Source organism: Centroberyx gerrardi, chromosome 24, assembly GCF_048128805.1.
Source record: "Centroberyx gerrardi isolate f3 chromosome 24, fCenGer3.hap1.cur.20231027, whole genome shotgun sequence".
Lineage (NCBI taxonomy): Eukaryota > Metazoa > Chordata > Actinopteri > Beryciformes > Berycidae > Centroberyx > Centroberyx gerrardi.
Window position 1 is genome coordinate 18,492,732 of NC_136020.1, and position 23,605 is coordinate 18,516,336.

The 23,605-nt window shown below is 40.3% G+C and overlaps 2 protein-coding genes across 2 annotated transcripts in view; one reads left to right on the forward strand and one right to left on the reverse strand.

Annotated features, from left to right (window-relative positions):
* The window catches only part of cog5 (component of oligomeric golgi complex 5), a 52,005-nt gene extending 32,722 nt beyond the window's left edge, over positions 1 to 19,283 (reverse strand). The window contains exons 1-6 of the mRNA XM_071901021.2: positions 19,232 to 19,283; positions 17,936 to 18,075; positions 16,949 to 17,006; positions 16,325 to 16,379; positions 15,726 to 15,795; positions 12,813 to 12,933 (exon numbers count right to left, since the gene is read on the reverse strand). Of these exons, the coding sequence (XP_071757122.1) occupies positions 12,813 to 12,933; positions 15,726 to 15,795; positions 16,325 to 16,379; positions 16,949 to 17,006; positions 17,936 to 18,075; positions 19,232 to 19,277 (490 nt within the window). The 5' untranslated portion in view covers positions 19,278 to 19,283. The remainder of the gene's footprint in view (positions 1 to 12,812; positions 12,934 to 15,725; positions 15,796 to 16,324; positions 16,380 to 16,948; positions 17,007 to 17,935; positions 18,076 to 19,231) is intronic.
* On the forward strand, positions 373 to 8,617 carry LOC139913082 (G-protein coupled receptor 22-like). Its single transcript, XM_071901022.2, has 4 exons — positions 373 to 827; positions 5,787 to 5,931; positions 6,285 to 6,431; positions 6,843 to 8,617. The coding sequence occupies exons 2-4, from the start codon at positions 5,809 to 5,811 to the stop codon at positions 7,893 to 7,895; spliced, it is 1,323 nt and encodes a 440-aa protein (XP_071757123.1). The 5' UTR covers positions 373 to 827; positions 5,787 to 5,808; the 3' UTR covers positions 7,896 to 8,617.
* Positions 19,284 to 23,605: the final 4,322 nt, after the last annotated feature.

The window sequence follows — 23,605 nt, forward strand, 5'->3', positions numbered from 1 at the left end:
CCCTCGCTAAGGATAAAGTGGGAATAAGAAGGTTTGCGAATGTCAAAAAGTCAAGGGATCAGTCGCTGTCTGCGCTCTTCAAAGGGCTCTGGGCGACCTGCAGCGACCTTTGGTTCAATTCCGCCTCGGGTCGGAGGTGTGTGAAGCCAGGGGTTAACTGGGTGGAGTACAGAGGAACACCCATACATCCTTGAATTCTCTCTCTCTATCTCTCTCTCTCTCTGAACCCCCCCCCCCATCCCCCACTCTCTCCCTTCTCTTTCTCTGAAATACACAAGCACACACCTGAGGAGGCCTGACATAAGGTGCCATGGATCACAACTGGACCTTCACCATCTCCGGAGAGAAAAGGAGACAAATCTGAAAGAGATACAATACACCAGGAGGAGGGGAGAGGAGTGGAGAGAGGAGGATTGTTCTGGCCCTGGTACCGTTTTCAGGGGGAAGATGACAACGAAGGCAACAGTCCAAGCACAACGGAGAGAACAACGAGACAGAACAGTGAATGAAAGAAAGCATTGATCTTATTGCGCCGCGCTGATGTTGCGAAGCACATGCCCCCCCAAAGAGGGGCGGGAGTGTGTTGGTTTCTGTTTTTACTGATCAACAAACAGCCCAGTATCCTATTATAAAGCCACCGATGACTTTTCCATGCCCATCGAACACCTATATATCTACCAAAAGACTCCAAATCGAGCGGATTAACTGAAGATCGTGCGAAATATCAACAGTTCAGCTATGGTGGGATGGTTTGATGTGCTCCAGCAAGTTCCTTGTGGCCACTTCAACTGCTGCTGAGCTGGAGAGGACACTACTGGGAGGGAGGGGTGAGTTTAAGGCTGAGATCACACCTACAGTTTGTTTTCTTCGGTCCGAACCATAGTGGAAAACTTCACTATGCTGCGTTTTTGTATTCGGTTCATTTAGGCTCAATCTGCCCAATTACAAGAGAATCAGGACTCACATGTAGCTTGTTTATTGGACACAGTTTGGTAACCTGTCATCCTGCGAGGTTTGAGATTTTGGGGGCGGTGAGGTGGCAAAACAAATCCAATTCCAGTCCCTTTAACTTCAGCTAAGCATGATGGACTTGTCTGCGCTCTTTTGCCGTTATTTACCTTCTCTGGTCTTCATACCAGTTAAGAACACATGAAGACGTAGCTGAGTATGAGCATCAGCTGAGATTGCAGTTTGGCCTCGGCTCATTTTGTTATGCTAGCCATGAGTAACTGCTAGCTATTAGATGTCAACATCCGTCTCCTTATACCCATAAACCCTTGCATTTTGGGGTCATTCCCTGTAGTTGGTTCAGATTACATTTTCACTCCTTACAAACCACACCAACTCTCTTGGAAGAGGACTGAGACTCACATTTTCAGGCATCACAAACACTTGGAATGTACCAAGACCTATACTGGTATCAGATGTCTGCCCAATATTTAAACACAGGTATTAATATCAGAGTATCAAATGTCACTTTATCATGTCAAAAAAATCTAAGCGAAGCCACTTGATTTTTTGCCCTTTTCACACATAGAACAATGAATTATACCTCAATCATTTTTGTCCAATAACCCCAAACTGTCTGAAGATAATGGATTGGATCCGTACTCGGGATCAGTTCATAATGTAAATTTAATATTCAGAATCTGTAGTGAAAAAGCGGTGTTGCTGCATCCCTAGCTGTTATTTCTCTAAAGAAACTTACAGTACTATGTGTGTGTACAGTTGATGTAGTGTGGCCCCAGCCGTTACAGAAACCCTAATCTTACTTATAATCTTCGTCACCATGCCCTACTTTCTACGCTACAGTATGAAATCTATTAGGTAGGTTGTTGACTTATTGTGCCGAGGAATAACCTCTTCTGTCACAAGGCTTGTTGCACAGTTAGGCTCCTGTATTCCTCAGGTTTCCAAGAAACATTTCAGTGAGTTTTCCCCCAGTCCAATGACTCCTTTAACACTTGAACTTAGTAAGTGTCCTGAAAAAGCACCCTTAATGTTTTCATATGTAGCAATGGTAGTACAAAAACGAACTTTTCCTTTGAAACCTCAGGGACTCGACTCGTAGTAAAACACATTTCTCACATTGTGCTCCAGCATTCAAGCAGAGTCTCCCCTACACTACTAAAATCTCACTGACATGTAATGATAGACCTAATAAGAGATTTTGTAGTTGGAGGTAGAAATAGAGCAATTTCTATAGGAAAATATATTCCAGCCTCTCAACTACAAACAACTACAAGCCAAGCTAAAAATTACAAACATACTGTATGATATAAAACGTTGGACAATTTCTGCCAATGAGGTGATTTACCATAAATAAAGCAAGGGGATGACCTTCACAAACTGCATTTTGCTGTTATTATAGTTTTATACCTTCACGTACATTTCTTTAATTTCTTTTCCATTTTGGTAAACAGTGCACTTAGTGTAGATTTAAGTAAAAAAAAATGTACCCAATTTGAAATCATTTGGTACCACAAGAAATGTGCATTCAAGGGAGGTGAATGCTTTTTATAACCATGATATCAATTATCATCCATTTTCTCTTAATGAATAATTACTTTAGGGAAATCCCACTGAAGACATAAACATAGCAGTAGTCAAAAACTTAATAATGCAATACCTTTTTTTTCCAGACAGTAAATCACGCCAATATGATATGGGACTTACAATCCAAGCCGAAGGGGATTTTAGGTGGACATCTGAATATAAGAAGCATCATTATAAAAGGAGATCAGCTTCACACATTACTGACAGATTAAAATTTAGACTACCTTTGGCTGAGCGAAACTTGGCTTCATTGTAATATTCCAACAAACATGATAAATATCCCTGGCTATGTTTGCTACAGAAAGGACAGATCATCTGGCAGGGGGGGGGGGGGGGGGGTGTTCTGATCTATATCAAAGAAACCCTTAAATGTAGTGAAATACAACTGAACTCCTCTCTTGAATGTCTTGCTCTGAATGTAGTTTTATCACCTCAGTCTAATTTCAGTATTGTGGTTCTGTATAATCCTCCATCACACAATGTTTCTTTTTACAATGATCTGCATCCTTGATTACCATACTGAGACTATTATATATGGGGACTATAATATTAACTGGATGGATAAGAAAAGTAAACAGAAACTGAAAATGATCATGTCTAAATACAATTTCCAACAAATGGTCAATACCCCTACAAGAATAACTAGAAATAGTAGAACCTTAATTGATCTCATATTCACCAATAGAGAAGAACGGATAACAAAGATATATAATTTAATAACAGGATTATCTGACCATAACATGACTTTGGCTGTAAGAAAACTATCGAAAAAACGCCTCCAGACATATTCCTGTAAAGAACCAGCTCAAAATTTTGATCCTATAATATTAAATAATGATGAAATAGAAGACTCACCCGATTCATTCTACATCAGAGAGGTTGATGACAAAATCAGTGAAATATTAGAGAAGTTATCAAGCTCAAAGGCCAAAGATTTGTTTAATTTGGACACAGCTTTTATTAAGCAGCACAGTTCTTCTATCATAAAACCACTGACTTGTTTAGTTAACCTTTCCATTACATCTGGTAAATTTCCAGATCAATGGAAAAAAGCTGTTGTTGTTACACCCATATTTAAATCAGGGGACACTGACTAGGTATGCAATTATCGTCCAATCTCTAAAACTCAACTGGTTGATCATTTACAATCAAACCAACTATTACACTCTGAGCAGTTTGGCTTTAGACATAAACACTCCACAGAAACAGCAAATTGCTTTTTCATTGAAAATGTGAAGTGATCTATGGACAAGGGTAATGTCGTAGGGGCAGTGTTTCCTGACTTGAAGAAGGCATTTGACACTGTCAACCATGACATCCTTCTGTCTAAGTTGTCTAAATTTAATTTCTCCAAGCAAGCTTTTACTTGGTTGGCTTCATATCTACAATCGAGAGAGCAATGTGTGAAGATCGACTTAAAAAAGTCTGCCCCTCGACAAAATAAAATGGGCATTCCTCAAGGCTCAATCCTGGGCCCGTTGATCTTCAGCCTTTACATTAATGACCTGCCTGAAAGATGTCCAGGGGCTGATTGTCAGCTTTATGTAGATGATACAGTCATATACGCATCAGCTAAGACATCAAGTGAGGCCACTGAGATATTATCATCATATATGAACGGAGTATGTCAGTGGCTTTACCAAAATAAGCTCACTTTGAACCTGAAAAAGACAGTCTCCATGTGCTTTTCCATCAAAAAAAACCCACTACAATCAGAAAAACTCAGAGTAACAATACAGGGAGAAGAAATTGAGCTGGTAAATTAATTAAAATCTTTAGGTATAGTTCTAGACTCCTAACTCAAATTTGACAAACATGTCAAAAAGATTTCAAAGACAGTAAAATGCAATCTAAATTGCTTCAAACTAATTAGACACCATATACCAATCAAAGCAGCACAGCTGTATATGCATGCAATGATTTTTTCACGTGTCTTATTGTGTTACAGTGTGGAGCCAAGCCTCTTTGTCTACAATTAAGCCTATTGCATCTTTGTATAGCCAAGCCTTAAAAATAATGGATAAAAAAGCCATGAGATGGCATCACTGTCACATACTGAAGCAGTATAATTTGCTCAGTTTTGATAATTTCATAAAATTTTCATACCTCAAAATGGTTTTTAAATGTTTACAAAACTAATACCAGATATTTTATGCAAGTTTATCAGCAGGCAAAATAGTAGTAGGATCACCTGGGGCACAGCAACTGGCAATTGTAAAATCGCACGCCGTAAGACTTCCTTTGGGCAGTCAGCTTTTTCCATAAAGGGCTCTCAAATGTGGAACACACTACCAACTGAAATAAAATTAACTCAAGATATTAAGGTTTTTAATAAAAATGTTAAAGACTGGCTGAAGCAAAATCAGAGCTGTATGCATTTTTAATTATTTCATGATTTGACTTTTTTTTTTTCTTTAAATAATGTTCTATAATTGTATGTAACCTTGATACTTTCCTTCTTTTTTTTTCTCTTAATAAAAGCCTAACTAGGGACAGGAGTTGGAAACTAACAATATAATCTCTCTGTATGCGGAACATCAGTTACATCAACTTATTTGTAACGAGTTGAAGTGGTACTATGTTAACTTGCATTGTCCCTATCAAATAAACAATATAAATAAATAAAAAAATTTAGGCAAGGCACTATGACACTATTGCTGATTTAAGTCAAAAGCAATATCAGCTTCGCATTTCAGTCTGTACAACAAATAATAAATAATTAAAAAAGATGACAAATTTTAATCATCACCACTGTTTAAAATAATTCTAATCAGATCAGAGGGACGTTATGGTGTGCAATTTCCATCTCTGTCTTACTCATTTAACAAAAGTACACTTAAAAGTTAAAAGAGTAAGACTAGTCACCAAGCCTCATATGCATAACTTTTTTGAGATATATACAGTATATACATATATATATACTTTTTTTTCTCATTTTATGTCCTAAAGCATGTAACAGCTCTTGGAACACCTGAACAGAAAAAGTTTGACGTGACTAAAACATAATAAAGGCGTACCATGACATTTTTAGTGGAGACAAATTTTCAACACTTGTCCTGCAGTTTGCCTAAAGATGGCCTGTTAACACCGCTAGCATTCTTCATTGAAACCAAAATGGTGACAATTTACCAAGTATCTTGATAAAGAAAAATAACCTGCTAGAATTAAAAATGTGAAGGCTCACTTTTAACAAACTCTTTGGATTTTCTTTTGTGCAAACGGCTCTCCAGGCCTCTTCCCCCCATCAGGATAATGCACACCTCCCCTGTGCTGATCTCAGCAGCCACCATGAGCAACATGACGGTCCTCGACACCGCTGAACCCTACGACCTCGACATGAGCTCCTCCGACACCGTCTACCCCATCAGCTTCCAGGTACCGCTGTGGCCTAGCACACACTGCTCAGCTGGCTTTCTCAAAGGCATCAAAGTACTGATGTGACATTTGCTCGACTGCAAGTCAATACGCAGAGGAGTAAGATGATTATAGGAAACCGGGCATTGTCCAGTTCACTCATGGATGGGAAGGTTAAATGTCAGATACTTCAATCATTTATTGCGAGTTCAGCTGGATAAACAGATTGAAAATATTAAGAAAATATCCTGAAACAACTCCACTCCCTCCACCACAGTGTCACATCTTCTCACACGTTAGCATCAATAATTACGACTCAAAATTGAGTGTGACACTAAATAGCATAACTGCCACCACTCTCCTCCCGTCTCTAGGTTTCTCTGACAGGTTTCCTGCTGTTGGAGATAGTTTTGGGCCTGAGCTCCAACCTGACTGTGCTGGTCCTCTACTGTATGAAACAGAACCTCATCAGCTCCGTCTCCAACATCGTCACCATGAACCTGCACGTGGTGGATGTGCTGGTGAGTCCTGACTCTATTTTTTGTCAGTATGTGGGTGAGAAGGTTCTGTACTGGGGCTTCAGCTACCCAAAAACGACCTGTTAGCATTGGTGATGTTTCCTTATTGCCGCCAACAGGCACAGCACCTCCTCAAAGTGCCTCAAATAATGGCCACAGTAAATGATCACTTTTTACGGCACTGTGAAATAGTGATAAAATTTTGCAATATCTCATCATTGCCCTGATGAGTCCCATTCATTTAGTATCAGTGGTTGCTAAATTTAGCTGATGTTCGCCTGCCAGTAAACAGAGAACCAAAACATATGTCCCAGTTTCATCTGGTCCTTGCTGGCCAAAGAGTCATCTGAAGATTAAATGAAAACAAACAGGTACTAGGAAGGTATGTGTCCTAAATTATCGGTCTGTTTCCAGGTGTGTGTCTGCTGCATCCCGCTGACGGCCGTGGTGGTGCTTCTTCCCCTGGAGGCGGACACAGCCATGGTCTGCTGTTTCCATGAGGCCTGCGTCTCCTTTGCTAGCGTAGCCACCGCCGCTAACGTCCTGGCCATCACTGTGGACCGCTACGACATCTCGGTGCGGCCAGCCAACCGCGTGCTGACTATGGGCCGTGCTGTAACTCTACTGGGGTCCATCTGGGCTCTATCCTTCCTCAGTTTCCTAGTCCCCTTTATGGAAGTGGGCTTCTTCATCCATCCTGGTTCAGACCTGGCGAACCAGACTGCAGTGGTCACAGTGGCTCACACCAATGAGTACTACACAGAGCTGGGTCTGTACTATCACCTGCTAGCCCAGATCCCCATATTCTTTTTCACAGCTGTGGTAATGCTAGTGACTTACTACAAGATCCTTCAGGCACTTAACATCCGCATCGGAACACGCTTCCAGCACAACCTGCCTAAAAAGAAGCCACGCAGTAAAAAGACCATCTCTTTGACCGCTGCCACACAGGCCGAGTCGACGGACGGTTCGCAGAGCAGCACGGGAGTCAGGGGAGGTGGGAACGCACCTTTGGGCATGCGGGCGTCAGTGTCCGTCATCATCGCACTAAGAAGAGCGGTAAAGCGCCATCGGGAGAGACGGGAGAGGCAGAAACGAGTCTTTAGGATGTCTCTTCTTATCATCTCCACATTTCTACTTTGCTGGACACCCATAACTGTGCTCAACACGGTCATCCTTAGCACCGGGCCCAGTGATTTTACTGTCCGCCTCCGCTTGGGCTTCCTGGTGATGGCCTATGGGACCACTATCTTTCACCCGCTCCTGTATGCCTTCACCCGGCAGAAGTTCCAGAAGGTTTTGAAGAGCAAGATGAAGAAGAGGGTGGTGTCCGTGGTGGAGGCCGACCCCACACCAAACAACGTGGTCATCCACAACTCATGGATTGACCCCAGGAGAAACAAGAAGGTCACCTTCGAAGACACGGAGGCCAGACAGAAATGTCTGTCCTCGCAAGATGTGGAATAACAGGATTTACTGAAACGTAGAATAAAATATTGTAGAATAAAACTGGAGAATTGGTAACACACATAAGAGTGGAGTTACAGAGTCTGTTGGAGGAATGAACTTCAAAGTATGGTGGTAAAACAAAAAAAAACAAACAACATAGGTGTTTCTTAAAGGGATATTTTACAAATAGAGAATTTTCGAGTATTTGAAAAAGAAAAAACATGGAATAAAAGAGACTATGATGGGGAAATCTTTCACAACAACAGAGGCTCTAATAGAGGTGGGCTCTTTTACAGATGGAGTACATAATGGATATTGACACTCTGGGGGCAGCTTGCTGAATGAAAACTGAGTCACGGTCACAGAAAAGACCTTTCTTACACATCAGAGGAGTTCAAGGATAAAGATGAGGAGGTTCCATGATACAAACATCACATCTAAAAGGGAAACTACCAGCAGTTACATGTGTAGGAGATCAAGAACCACTTTTACAGTCATGGACTGAGCATACTTCTACATTAATTATTTCCCCAGTACAAAAAAATGTAGTCTCGAAATAGGTGTCATAGCCACATGAAGAGGGATAATTTATTGCTATTTATTGTGGATATTGTGGAGTGGTGTCAAGGACAATTCAGTAACAAATCTGTATCTAAACTGCAGTGCATGTCGTTCTTTGGTTAGCGTAATATGAGACAAATGTCTATAATGCTGTACAGTCATAGAATACCTTGATAGTGTTTGTCACCTTTTGTAATAAATAACTAAAGGCACAATATGTGTCAGTATCCTTCTGCTTTCCTGCTTCCCCTTGTGGAATTGGGTACAGGGAGAGAACGCATCAGTCCAGCGAGGCCGAAAATTGATGTGAAATTTAGTTTCCGTTTTGCTTTCCACGAGGTCATGAGTTTAAGAAATGAAGGACAGAGCAGAAGATCTAGCCTACACTTGTAAATCTAGTGGGCAAATTAAAGTCTTCACAATTATTTTTTTCCTGGACAAAAGAATCTGTTTGCCAGACAATTACATGAAGTTTAAAGGGGAGGAACTACAGGTAAGCAGCTATGCAGAAACCTAACTTGTATGTTAGAGGACAGGGGAATGAGAGCAGTGGCAGGGTGGCCAAGAGGTTACAGGCTGACCCATAACAAAAGGGTCACAGGTTTGATCCCCACAACAGCCTGTCTGCTTATCAACATCCATGTGTCACTGGGGTAATCAAGTGGGCACCGCACATCAGAGATAATAAATACAAATTTTTTTGCATTGAGATGTTTTATAATTCTGTGATGTAGATAAGCAAATGAAGCAAGATCTTGTGTGCAATTTGTGAAGTAGCGTGGTTTGCACTGTAAAACATTTTTTTTTTACATTTACGTTACAATTCCTAGATCACCAAGATTACAAGCAAACAACAGCGACAACTGCGAGGGTTAGAGCCATAGTGTCCTGACAATACTTCTGTAACTCTAGAATGATTTTTGTCTTGGTTTATGGAAATCAATAAGCCTCATGGTTATGCTCAACCCACTGAGCAACACAGGGATTGGAACCACTAACCCTAGCAGTGTTAGTGCCTTGCTCTACCCATTGAAATATACAGGACAACAACACTGGCGACTATTAAACATTGCAGAGTGAGTTGTGTGGCTTCTGCTACAACACGTGGAAGGAGGAGGAAACTGTTAAATGCATTAAAAGAAGAACAAAATGACTGCAGTCATCATGTACTCATTATGTACATGTAGTCACTACTGGCTACCATCTCCACTGGTAAACAATGTACATTTTATTTAAAGCTGCACTAGGCAACTTCACACGTTGGCGGCTACAAATGGTAGCAAGAGGTAACTGAAAAATGTTAACTTCAATACCCAGAACTCCTGTAATGTGGCGTCATTAAACTGCAAACAGCATGCTCATGTTCATGGATCAACCCAGCCGGTCTGTGAACACTTTACATACCGAGAGAGGAAAAGATCTAACGTTGGTGAGTCCAGCGTTCTCTGGACGGAGCGCTCACTGCTGTTTAGGAGACAGTTCGTATTTTGCTCTTAACTCGTCACTTCCTCTGCATCAAGATTTCCCGCTAGTGACCACACCAGAATTTAATTTGGACAAATAGGGCGACTCTACAGCATTTCAATTAGAGGGGATGGGACGCTCTTCTCTATTGCAGCTCCACTTTGTGATTTAGGCTGATAAGATGGGTGTAATTTTAAATAAAAATTTGCCTAGTGCAGCTTTAAGTTATTCGTTTTTTTTTATCTTATAATTTGGTGTGAGTTTCATAGAAACAGCTGGTATTTGCATACATGCGGCGCATTGTTTGGCTTGCCTAATTCATGGGACCAGGATTCACAAATTTCAAGGGCCCGAAAATAGATATATTAGACCATGGACTCCATTTGCTAAGATATTGTCCCAGGGACTGCAACCTGAGAGGATTTGTGTTCTTGGACATAATTTAATGCTAACTTTTTTTTTTCTGGGGAGCCCCTCAAACCCTATCAAGGAGGCCAAGGGGTCCCAGGACCCCACTTTGGGAACAGTGGGGTCCCATAATGGGGTCTCATAATGCCAGGCAGCAATGCCCATGGGTCAAATTATTGGGATTGTTGGAAAGCAACCTACTGGCGCAGCAGGGATCTGAAGCTGACATCGTATCACCTATAAGAGGCTGTTGCTGTGCTGGAGAACACTGAGGACACTGACCCCATTCAGAGGCTCTTAGCAGCCAATGGAATTTCTGTGTGCGTGTGTGTGTGTGTGTGTGTGTGTGTGTGTGTGTTAGGGTGAGGGGGGTTGCTTTGTATACCAACACACACACTTTCCACTACCCCCTACGCCGTGTGTGTGTGTGCGTATGTGTGTTATGAGAAGTGGTCACGGACTACCGGGCACAGGCTGCTGAAAACACTTGTCCTTGCGAACCCGCTCTGTCACGCTTAATGCCTTGTGATAACCAAGGGTAGTATGGCAGATAGATAACTGTTGGCGGTGGCACGGCATGCATCAATATCACTCTCCTGTGCTGACAACAGAAGGTCATACAGTCCTCCAAAACTATCCAGTCATTGTTGTACACACCAAATGGGTCTTCTGACAAGTGGGTGTATTTTATGTGCTTGTCTGCGTTTAAGAGACTGAAGGAGATTGAAGGGTGGTAGAGGCGATGGGTGTCAACTGAGGGTTTTATGATGGGGAGCTACAGGTAAAGGGTACCTGCAGTAGGACTGGGTATCGGTCGCGACCTCATGATATTATAAGGAAGTCTTTATATACTTTCAGTGCACTGGAATTACTATAATATACATTATATACAGTATGTAATAACAACTTTGGCTGTCAAAGCCCACAAAACCTGCGAGGATCAGTCTTAAAGTGTTTTTAGGCATATTGGATGAACAGTGGGGCTGTAATTCCTGTAAATACTTACTGTATCATTAAAGGAACAGTTCACCCCAAAGTGAAAATTCAGTCATTATCTACTCACCTCCAAGCTAGTCGAAACTCCACTTAAGTTCGTAGGACCACCAAACACACAATGAATTAGCCCCCTTAGTTCCATCTCAGCCTTTTCCCAAACTATTGAAGGTAACAGGGCCATATTTTTATAGCTCAAATTTCTCCCAACAGCTCATGAACTATAAATCCAAGTGTTTTGTAGCAATTGCACTGTGGGTCCAAAAGTCCTACTTACCTCTTTATATGCTCTATTTTCCCCATTGACAATATTCTAGTCGCGCACGCACCCTAGAGCGCTCTGGTGGAAACTAATTTGAACATAGCATTGTCAGTGAGGAAAATATAGGCGATAATACAGTAAATAGTGGACTTCTGGACCCACAGTGCAATCGTTTGGCTACAAAATACTGGCATTATGCTGCACAAGCTAGTTGGAGAAATTTGATGGACATTTTATGCTTCTTTTGGAGCTGTAAAAAGAGCCTTGTTAACTTACACAGATTGTTAGAAGGCTGAGATGGATCTACTGGGGCTAACTCGCTGTGTGTTTGGTGGTATAATTGGTGGTGTAATGACAGAATTTTCACTTTTGAGTGAACTATTCCTTTAAGTATTCTGATTGAATGTTATCTTAATTGTTGATATGTTTTTGGGCAAATAATTGAGCCAAATACTGAATGTACCTCCATTACTCCTTCTATTACTCCTTCCTTTCATTAGGAAATTAAATGTGCACTTTCTGTGCTGTAGTGCGCTGACCTTGCAGTAAAATGTTAACACATGGGTCTGCACACTGTGTGGGCACACTTTGTGGTCCAGTGCTTCTCCACTTTGTTTCCAACATTTAGTGTGCAATGGTGCGCACGCGAACAATTTTATGATGCTAAACCAGTGAAGCGGTGTATAGCAGTGAAACTAGCAATCTTTAAAGTTGATTAAAGAGCTCAATTGCCAAAAAGTTGGTGTATTCTTCAAATTCAAGTTTCAACTTTATTTGTCCCAGTGGGCAATTGGTTTCGCAGAATGTATTTCAAAAAATATTACATAAAGCATAAAACTGGCAGGCACAACAAACAACAGACACCAACGCAAAGAGTCGATGCAGTATTTCGACACTTGCTGCCGGTCGCCACATGAGCATACCCCCTTGTTACTATGAGCGTGCTCGATCAACAATCCTTTAAGGCTTCTTGAAGCTCTGGATAGTGTCCATTGCCATGCCCTTGCAGCCTGCAATGTAGCCTAAAGCTGACACACCCGGCCCCATCTGCTGGTTTAAAGGTCGACAGTCGTGTCGTCATAGAAGCTGCTGTCTGATCTTCTGTTTCTAAGAGCCTGCAGACTCCAGCGTAGCCTGCCACTGCTCCAGCTATGTTTTCCGTAGCCGTGCAAGATAACGTGCCAAACACCTTGCCCTGAGTCTACAAACCCCCAGAGAAAGACACCAATAAACAGCCAATTCCTTACCTAGTTCGTTGAGGCTCTGAGCGGCCTTGGTGATCTCCCTGCTGCCCCCCTGGAGCTGACCCTGCAGCCTCTTGCTCAGGTACAAGATACGAATGATCCTCCGCAGCAGGTCACAGGCCACCTGGGGGGGGGGGGGGGGAGTAGGAAGCAGGGTAGTGTGTTGAATAGGGAGACTGTCCTTCAACCTGTTGTACGGTGATACTGATACCGGAGCAGAGGAACAGACAGGAGCTGATCTGATCAATTAGTAGACGTTTAATGATGCAGCATCACTGGAGAGAAATAACATGAACAGAGTCAGTGATGTCAGTCCCTCCCCATACTGAGAGAGACCTGTGATCTCTATAGTGGTCAGTTACGTAAATGACAGACAACACATCCTTCAAATGACAACATATGGCTCTCACATTTCCACATGCTTGATAGCTGACCTAGCGATTTATGCGCCGAGACGAATGGCCTTGCAGCAGGAACATTAGACATCCTGAGACCTAGGTCAACTAACACATGAGCCATTGTCACCTTGGATGATCCGATTGGTCCCAGATGTTCATAATATATCTATTTTACACGCTTGACCACTGAGTGAACTCTCACCTGACCACTGTGTAACCACCGTATACAATTCCACACTAATTAACATTTTTAACACAAATATGTTGAAGTGTCCAGGTGCATGCCACCATTCAAGGGAGCATGACACCCTGCTGAAGTGTCCTTGAGCAAGACACTGAATCCCTACCAGTTTCAAGGGCGCTGTTTTGTAGCTGAACCTGACCTCTGACCTCCCTGTGGTAAGGGGCAAGCGAAAAGAGAATTTTTCCTTCAAGAATCAATAACGAATCACATTATTAAATTAACTTGAATGAGGAAACGAGGCTGATCAGAGAGCAGCACTTCAGCCAGTTAGTTCATAACTGACAACTGATTTCCTTTAAAACCCATGAAAGACATCATAGAAAGCTGAGAGTTGAAATGAAGATTCAGAGACACTAAACAAATGGCCACAGGATATACTCAAATTATTATTATACAGCAAGTTCTAGCCAAGCGATCTGACTGGTCAATAATGCTTGCTTGCCAATGCTTCCAATCTTTGTTTCCAAGCTCGGCTACAGGAATTATAGTGTTTTATGGTTGCTATGCCAACTTATATGGTAACCATGGAGCTACTCCTGTTTTTTAATGTTTTATAGATGTGTGTACTCTGAGGAAAAATATTCAGACAAAGCACACGTTGACTGATCGTGGGAACTTTAGTGCATCACTGTTGTATCCATAATCACAGTAAAGAACGCCCACTCAGGTATTATTGCTGTAATAAAGTAGGTTGTGATTTATAAGATCGATCATTGGTGGTGAAACCCCAATGTGATTGGCTTCAGAGTTTAACAGAGATAGAAAACAACACACAGCCAACTGACTTCAAATGTTTAAACCAAGAAGAAAAAGACAGCAAGAGAAGGTTGGGGTGAAATTAAAACCGGGGCCGCTTATAAAATAACATTTTATAGAGACAGAGAGAGAAATTGATAGAGAGGGAAAGACAGCACAGCGCAGTTTCAGTGCCTGAAGGATAGAAAGAGGTCAGTGTAATGTTAGGGGCCTGGAGGAGGAGGAGGAGGAGGAGGAGGAGGAGGAGGAGGGTGCAGCTGAGAGCTGAAGGCCTGTCCTGCCCCCTGTCATGCTGTGTGTGCGTGTGCATGTGTGTGTGTGAATATGAAAACATCTGCAGAAGATATTTGAAGTGTAGTTAAAAATATATTTATCCCTGCTCTGCAACAATGTATAATAATGTGGGTGGGTGCAGACATGCATGCCAGCTTGTGTTCATGTGTTCCCCTGGGTCTTTTATTTATGTGTGTGTCTGTGTCTGTGTGTGTGTGTGTGTGTGTGTATAGATATCTCTGGAACTTGTGTGTCCATGTTTTATCTAAGGCGGACTCAGAGGAGGTTATTGCGTTGTTGACGGGGGGGGGAAATGACAAACCCGGACCTCTGATTCCCCTGGCAGTGTGGAGCATAGTGACTGATCAGTGGCTGTTTGAGTCATATCCAGCTCATACTACAGAAACAAGACTGAGAGGGATATCACACACACACACACACACACACAAACCTGAGCAACACAGAGCTATCAGCCCAGGAGAGAGACCTCAGAATCACACTGACCTTTTTACAGCCTGTATTTCATCAATATTTAATGACTATTCCCCTCGGCTGCACAAACAGAGGAATTGCAAACCAGTGTTCCCACTAAGCTGCACATGCACGTGCGCGGCCGTGCACGGCAGCTTGGAGCTCCACGCAAACAACAAACGTCCTGCCTGCACATAGGCAGATACTGAACCTCTCTCCTACACACCGTCCATTGCTCTGTGGGTTTTTGGAAAGCATTGGGTTTAACATAAAATAATGCTCCACGCAAAATACTTTCTGCTTTTTCTTATATAATCTGAGAAATAAACTCACTGAGTGTAGCAAACTAAGTGCTACAAAACTATGAAAATCCACATGATTCACATACACTACCAGTCAAAAGTTTGGAGACACAGCATTTTACTTTACTGTTACTATTTTCCACATTTTGGAATAATAGTAAAGACATCAAAACTATGAAATAACACAAATGGAATTATGCAGTGACCAAAAAAGTGTTCAAATCAATATAAGATAGTTCAAAGCCTTGCCTAGCTTTGCCTTGATGGAAAGGCACATACATAGGCATCAACTTCACTATTTATATTTGTCTAAGAAACACATTTCAAGCATTTAAGCAGAAGCCTTTAGATCAAAATGGCTTTAAGATAATGAAAAACATAGTACATTCAATCAGGTGTGTCCAAACTTTTGACTGGTAGATACATGCGACGGTAATACATCATCATCATCAAGTGTGTGGTGGAGTCTTACCTGCAATCTGGCAAGCTGGGTAGTCCTGGCCACAATCTTGTTGTACGGGTCAACAATCTTCGTCCTTATCCTGTATGAGGAAAAAAAAAAGCATGGCTTGACTGTTTTGTTAAGGACCGAGAAGTTGAAGCTTTATGAAAAAGACACTGGTGCACCCCATGTAGTCGAGGTAAACAACTTGCAGAGGATAACAGGTAGAGTTTAAATCCCATCCTGTACATCAGATGTGGATTTTCAATAGAGCAATTCTCCTCAGTCTCAGGTCTGTGGATTGATCTCACAAAACAACATGGGGAAAAAAGCTTGGGGAAATTTGAGTAGAGAGAAGTCCAGAGAGCTGTGGAATATTGATAAATGTGGGTGCTATATTTTAATATAATATATATACTGTATATTTATATTTTTTTTAAAATCAAGTACTTTCAAGACCATCCATTCATTTCCACCAATCCACCAAACTTCAAGGATTTTCAAGGCCTGTGTGAACCCTGCAGGGGGTGCTGAAGAACAGCAGGTCCTCAGTCAACTTTATGTATGTAAACGGAGGTACACTGTACTGTATATATAATGTGACTAATGCCATAGGGAGACATATTTACCTGTCAACAGCTCCCTGCAGAGCGCTGATCCTGGTCTGCATCATCTGAAGGACCCCTGAAATAAACAAAACAAACTCTTAAGTTATTAAAAACACAAACTCTTTTTTTCTTTCAATACATTTTGACATGGAGCGCTGCTTGATTGTCAGTAGTCCAGTTTAACTAAAGGATGCTGGCCCCCTCTTGTGGTAAAACCTGGACATTGCAATAGTCTAAAACATGCTCTTTTGCTTCGGAAAACAAGGAAAAACTGTAAAACTTCTTATTCCAGTGAAGTAACTTGTGTATTGATCTGTGTATTGAGTAGTGTAAGTGCACAATAACACTGTAAGCATATTATTAAAATCTCTCTAATGCATAATGCACTTATAAGAGTGTAACAACTCAGTAAAGATATAACAATACACAGGTTAATACTGGAATAAGACCATTGTAAAGTAAGTACAGAATTTTCCGTTCTGTCTTCTCAAACTTAACTTCTCAATGGCATTGTTCCAGTGTATATATACTGTATGTAGTCTATGTTATTTTAATGAACTGGAAAAAGGCCATTGTCAATAAAGCTGTCACAGAAAAATCCCATTTGAATTCATGATGGTAGTGAATGTAAATATGATTATTTACCTTCAAGAGACTCTATCCCAGTTGCCTGAGCCAGTAAGTCTTCATGTCTGGCCACCACCTGACAGGATAAATGCAGTATAAATATATGGAGGGGGGATTTCTATAATGGCCACTGCTGTATAAGAAAGAGCCTGATGTGACTGGAGGACGGCCACCACTGATACTGCGACACATGGTTAAGATTAGTTAGGCTCTAAAATCTGAAGATCAAGCTCAGTTTAGCTGCTTCCTGATAAGACGAGTTATGAAAGCCATAAAAAAAATAAAAAAATTAAAAAAAAAGAGTTGTCCATGTACAAGTCCGTTTTTTTAACAATGTATGCAAGCTGCACAATTATTTGTGTTTAAATGTATATTGCAGCTTCGGCGTCCACAATTCATAATTGGAAAATACTGGCATATCTACAATATTGAAACATTTCATTTCATGTAGAATGTCCACTGTAGTTGAAAATGGTCAATATGTTGATAGAAAGAGGCAAAAAGTGCAGTGAAATATTTTTTTCCTCAAATCATCAAGACTAATAATCCATGCATGTATACTAGAGCCAACGTAAAACTATGCTGTACGGATATTAACTATTAATATCAACTGTGGGGATATTAATTTTCATGCATCATGTCCTACAGTAACCTGCTCTATATAAGAATGTCACCTAAATGAGTAAAATGTAAATGTAAAGACAGCAGGCTAAAGATTTGGCTAAATCTGACGGCTTCAAATGGGCCGATTAACAATTCACAAACTGAATTGTATCAGCAAATAGTAAGCTTAATTACATAATTACGTGCCAATTTCCAGGAAACTGCAAACTGCATTCTTAAAATCAGTCAGGGCAGGGAGACATTTTCAGGCAAATGAAGGGAGAAAAGCTCCCAAACCAGTACAATCATTTAGAAAAGCATTTCAAGGTGCAGGCTGGTTTCCCTCCTTCTGAATGCGTTTCAAAAAGACAGATGCTATCCAAACACTTGATGTGGGTTTACCTGGCTATGCAGCTCCTTGTCCAGCTGACTGATGCCCTGTGCCAGCTTGGCCAGCTGTTCAGCGATGACGGCATGGTGAATAGCCTGAGCGGTGTACGTCTTCACATCAAACTCCCCCGTCAGGAAATCGGTGTAGCACTCTGCAAACACAGGTAGTGCGTCCTGAAACTGTTCAGGGCGTTCACAGTCCTAACACCAAGTACTATCCCCTCTAACTGTGCTGTACACTGTATTACGCAATACACAGTGTGTGAAAAATACCAACATGCTGCTTTAACTCCTCTCCACATTCAAAAAATCCCCTTAAGCACACCTTTTTAAAACTGTTTTTAATCTCTAACTCTCTTTTGGCCTCCTGGTCTTTCCATTTTAACTTTCTTGTCTTTCTCCCTATTTGAAATGTTCTATTCTCTGCCTTATTCATTGATATTAATAGTAGTAGTACAAATAGATAGATAGTGCAAAACTAAAACTATGCTTAATATGCAGATACATTACTACTATTCTTATCAAAGCACTATCACCTAATACTGGGCCAATGCTTGTTTGTGCTTTCTGAAAGAAATTAAGCTAAATTATTTAGTGTATAATTTAATGTACAATACTAACAAATGTAGAGGAAACACTGAAAAGGTACAGTCATTCTTTGTCTCCTGTCAGTCCCATTCCATTCCGAACAGCATCGAAATCAACTTGCAGAGACTTTACTTGCTTGACAGGCAAAAACAAGGAGTACAGTCTGAAAAAACTAAATAATATATAAGCTTAGCAAGTGGAAGGTAAGGTCAGAGCGCTGTAATGTAACACAAAGTTATGATCTGAGCAAAAAGTAAAGTGACAGTGCGATTGAATTGAGTGATATGTATAGTGTTAAACTTTATAAAAATTAAATAACGTCATGCCACTGTCACGCCAAAATATACATATTATATACATTTTCTGAGTAGCCAATATATAATTTACTTGCAGATATATGATTTCAACAGCAGCGCATAGAAGGAAAATGTATTTCCAATGTCGAAAACATGCTTCGAATGACTGTCATTTACAAGTACAAATACATTTTTTGCCCTTTTTGGTATAGTCTGAAAGATATCTGTAAACATATTATGAAATATAGTTAGGTGAAATGTTTCTGCAGTATGGGACAGATGAGGAAACTCGGCCAAGCTGTTGCTACGGGCCCAAAAATAACAACATATTTAATAAATACTGAAGAACGCGTTAAAATGCGGTATAAACTGCTGCTGCCATGCTTAAAGCTCAAAAAAGTAAAAGCTAATGTTGTGTTTTTACCATCTTTCAGAAGTGAATTCGTGGAAGCTTCTCTACTCTCCTCCATGTTGACACTTCCGCACCGTGACGTAGAATTCGAGCGACGACAGCAGGACCAAAGAGTCTTAAAGTGAAAGTCGCCCTCTACTGGACAAAAGAGCGGTGACGGAAATCACTATAATATTCCTAAAGTGTGTCTGTAGTACTCAATAGTACGTTTACAGCGATCTTATCTTACGTTATGATGTGTTTACCTCTTATGATATCACTATAATATTGCTATAATATTCCTACAGGGACCTATAGTGTCTCTGTGCTATTCAATAGTGAGTTTATCTTATTTTAGAGCATTTTTACCTCCTACTGTAACATTGCTATAATATTCCTATAGGGATTTATGTATCTATGTTAGGCTACTCAGTGAGTTTATAGCGATCTTATTGTACTTAATGATATTTTTTTATCTCCTGTGGTATCACTATTTTATTACTTTAATAATATTGCAGTCGAGACTTATAGTGTGTCTGGCGTATTCAATAATGAGTTTATATGTGTGACCTTATACTTTATGGTATTTCTATCTCCTATGGTATAACAGTAACATTTTAACAAAGCACAAAATCAAACAATGCATACAATATTTTAAGTCAAGAAGCCAAGGCATAAACTTATGGAATGGATACAAGATGAAAAATATAGAATTAAATAAATCAGCAGAGAGAGAAATGACTGGATGGCTGTGCATTAATGGAGCATGACTGTAAAAGACAGAGGAAAAAATAATGAAAACCACCAACACACACACACACACACACACACACACACACACACACACACACAAGTAGTATACAAAAAGTCCACAGTGGCAGCAGTCGACACAAACACAGCTGACATTGTGATAAATGATGAGACAGATGCAGAGAGAGAGAGAGAGAGAGAGAGAGAGAGAGAGAGAGAGATGGGAAGAAAACAGAAACAGGGGGAAGAAGTGCAGGGGAAAAGTGGTAGAGAGTACAAAAATGAGATGAGTGAGGAGGGTGACAAAGAAATGTTTGACAGTAACTTTATCATTTTAAAGCTGCACTATAGGCAACTTCGCACTTTGGCCAAGTATGTATAGCTGCAGCCTGGAGCACCTCCAAATGGGCGGGGCCTCACCTCCAAGTGGGCGTGACCTCCAAGTGGGACGGACCAGTGACAGTCACTTTGGCAGTGCCAAGAGGCTGCAAAGGGAAAAAAAGGGAATTTTTGGACTTCATCACCCAGAAATTATGTAATGTGATGTCAGTAAACTCCACTGCATACTCCACACTAAATTTATCCATTTAGAGGCACTTTTGTATTTTGCTCTTTAAGGGAAAATCAACCTTAAAACACAAAAATTGTTATGGTGACTTTATATTGCATTTCTTTTTTATTTGGTGGTGTATTTATTTTTTCCCCCGTGGAACACTGACCATGACCAAACGTAGATAACATGACATCATGTCGAGATATTTTTAATGTAGCTACAATGGAGTTTGACAGCAGAAAATCTATCATCAGTAGAAGTAACACCCTCTTCTACCCTCTCTACTCTCTTTTTGTAATTTGCACAACCAGCCATGACCCACAAAGACATAGATAAAAATGGTGACGATGCGGCAAAAAGGCAACGTCTACAGAGTGCAGAACACGTGCCGAACCCTATTCAATTTCTATGAGCATAATAAATCGACATTTTTTGTGGTTGCTTTTTCTGTGTTCGAATAATTTATGAGAAATTTATACGGTGTAAATAATTTGTCGTTACCTTTTCACTGTTCACCAACAACAGTATTTTCATTAAAAAAAAAAATTCTTGAAGTCTCAAAATGTTAACATGACTCTCTTGTATGGAAGTTTGCTATTAACAGTTAACACCATATACATTTCACATAAATTATTAGAACACACAAAAAAGCAAGCACAGAAAATGGCGATTTATTGTTTTGCTCATAGAAATTGAATAGGGTTTCGCTCTTGTACCGCACTTTGTAGACGTGGCCCATTTGAAACGTCGCGGCACTCTAATCTATCGCTATTTCTTTCTCCACCTACACATTTAGATTGTGTAAATTCACCCCCTGCATCTTTGTTAAAATGGAAATCTGTCTCCCGCACTTTTTTTCCTAATGCTAGTCCAACAGCAACAGCTCCCTCTAGCGGTAATAACCCTGGCTGTGCAGTCACTGTGCTACAACATCCACACATGCCAGATACTCAGCTTCATGTGTTAAGAGCAAGAGGTTGTTAAAATGTTCAGAAAGCCAGTGAAATAGACAGCGGACGTTTGATTATTTCCTCAAATCAAGAAATGTAAGTTAACTTTTACTGCATTTGGTTTGACAGCAAAGATGTTTTAAAATAGATTAGCTTTGTCTACATTGCCTAGCTAGCTAGCTACACACCAGCTTTAGTTTACTCTCTTGCTAACAGTCATAGCATGTATGTAGGGGGATAGTCTTTTCAAATGCTTCTCCAAATTCCAGCATTGTTTATATATAATTGTTAATAGTATAACTGTTAATTGTATAATATAATATTGTTAAGAGTAAGTTGCTGCGAATGGGATGACCAAAGGAAATAGCTAAAAATTCTGCCTGGTATCAGCTAATGTTAGCTAGACAGTTACAGTTAACTAGAGTTATCTGGTTGGAAATCATGCTATTTATTACTATTTAGGGACACAATTTCTACCTACTCTTGGCTTTACCATTGCTTTTCCACTTTCTCCAATAGGAGGAGCAGCTGATTTTGCAGGTGAGGAATAACTAGCTGGGCAAATAGCTATATGACCAGATGACATTGGATTTTACTGTATACTCTGCTTGATATTTAGCTTGTAGTTAGCTGGTTGACAATCATAACTTACAATCTTAGGGTTGCTTTTCTCAATTTCTTCAAATTTCACCATTGCTTTTCACTTTTCTCTGTAGAGGGAGCAGGGAGCGGCAGGTGATTCTGCACAGGTGAGGTGGAAACTCCTTGGCTAAAGAAAAGGAAATATTCTACTTTCTGTTTAGTCAAGTTTCACTGTTGCTTTGCCCTTACAGTATTTTTCTCCTGCACTGTTAATGGGAGGAGCAGCAGCTGATTCTGCACAGGTGAGGAGTAACTAGCTGGCCAAATAGCTATAGGATAAGATACATTGAATTTTAAAATAATTTTAAAATGCTGTTGAGTTGACCTCTATAAATGTGACTCACATTTATCACTCACTCACTATTGACTCATCAAATATTCACTGGCTTAAAAAATAGTCTGACAAATGCCTTTTATTTTTTTTAGAATTGTGTTGCAAACAGTGCTAGCATGATAATAACATTGTGGATAAATTGTTTTATTGTTATGGTATGGTATAGCGCTTGAAGCATTCATTGAGGAGGTGAACAATACATGAACACATAAAAGGATACAAGTTTATTGTCAGAAAAAAACAATTAGGCTACATCAGTGAATGATGTTTTGCAATTCAAAGGGTGCAGAAAATTAAAGTAAGGAGGAGACTGCTACTCTTGGGGCAGAAACAGTGTACTGTATGCATTTATCATGTTACCCTCATATCAGTCTATTGTATACAGGTTATAAAATGCTGCTCTTGGGGCAGCAATAGCGCACTGTAGGTCTAGTCTAGTTTATTTATATAGCCCTTTATTACAGTCAAGTCTCGAGGGCTTTACATACCATACATGTCATATACCATACTACATCATATAACATATACACCCTATACAAGGTCATATACATACTTATACATCATTTTCCTACATCATATACATACTATACTTCATACTGAATAGGCCTATAGTATCTAATTAATTATTTGAATCCTGTTACAGGGTGCTTTTAAAATTGAATTGGACAGGGTCATTCCACAAAGCTAGTAAAAATTAGTCTTGAACCAAGTTTGTCCCCCTCACTTCTGAAATGAAGGCTCTGCCCCTGCGTATACAGCACACACAAAAAAACCTATTTTGTCAAAAGTCATTCTGGGAAATGTAGGAAATCACTAATTGAAGTAGTAGTAGACGAGGCAGATTAAGGGGAAATGGGAGTGTTCACAAGCAGCCAGGTGTAGAACAGAGATATTGGAGGACAGAGTCTCCTTCATCACATAATGGGTTAGACGATAGCTTACAAAGCGTCCCATTATAACTAATTATAATCAGAGATATGGAGTTCTGATCCAAAGCCATGTTCTGTTAAACTCCCCCTGTTTGGTTTTGTTCTGGTCTGCAAAGCCTTGGTCCTTTTTCTTTCACATTGTTTTGTTTGTTTGCACAAATTTACAAAGTGCACAAAGTTTAAGTGTAAATCCGCACAGCAGCATATGGCTTTGATGTGTAATCAGTGTTGTTGCAGCGTAGCAAAATA

Coding starts and splice junctions, on each gene's coding strand:
- LOC139913082 (XM_071901022.2), top strand. CDS start 5,809: ATGCACACCTCCCCTGTGCTGATCTCAGCAGCCACCATGAGCAACATG. Junction 5,932..6,284: donor TCTACCCCATCAGCTTCCAG/GTACCGCTGTGG, acceptor TCCCGTCTCTAG/GTTTCTCTGACAGGTTTCCT. Junction 6,432..6,842: donor TGCACGTGGTGGATGTGCTG/GTGAGTCCTGAC, acceptor GTCTGTTTCCAG/GTGTGTGTCTGCTGCATCCC.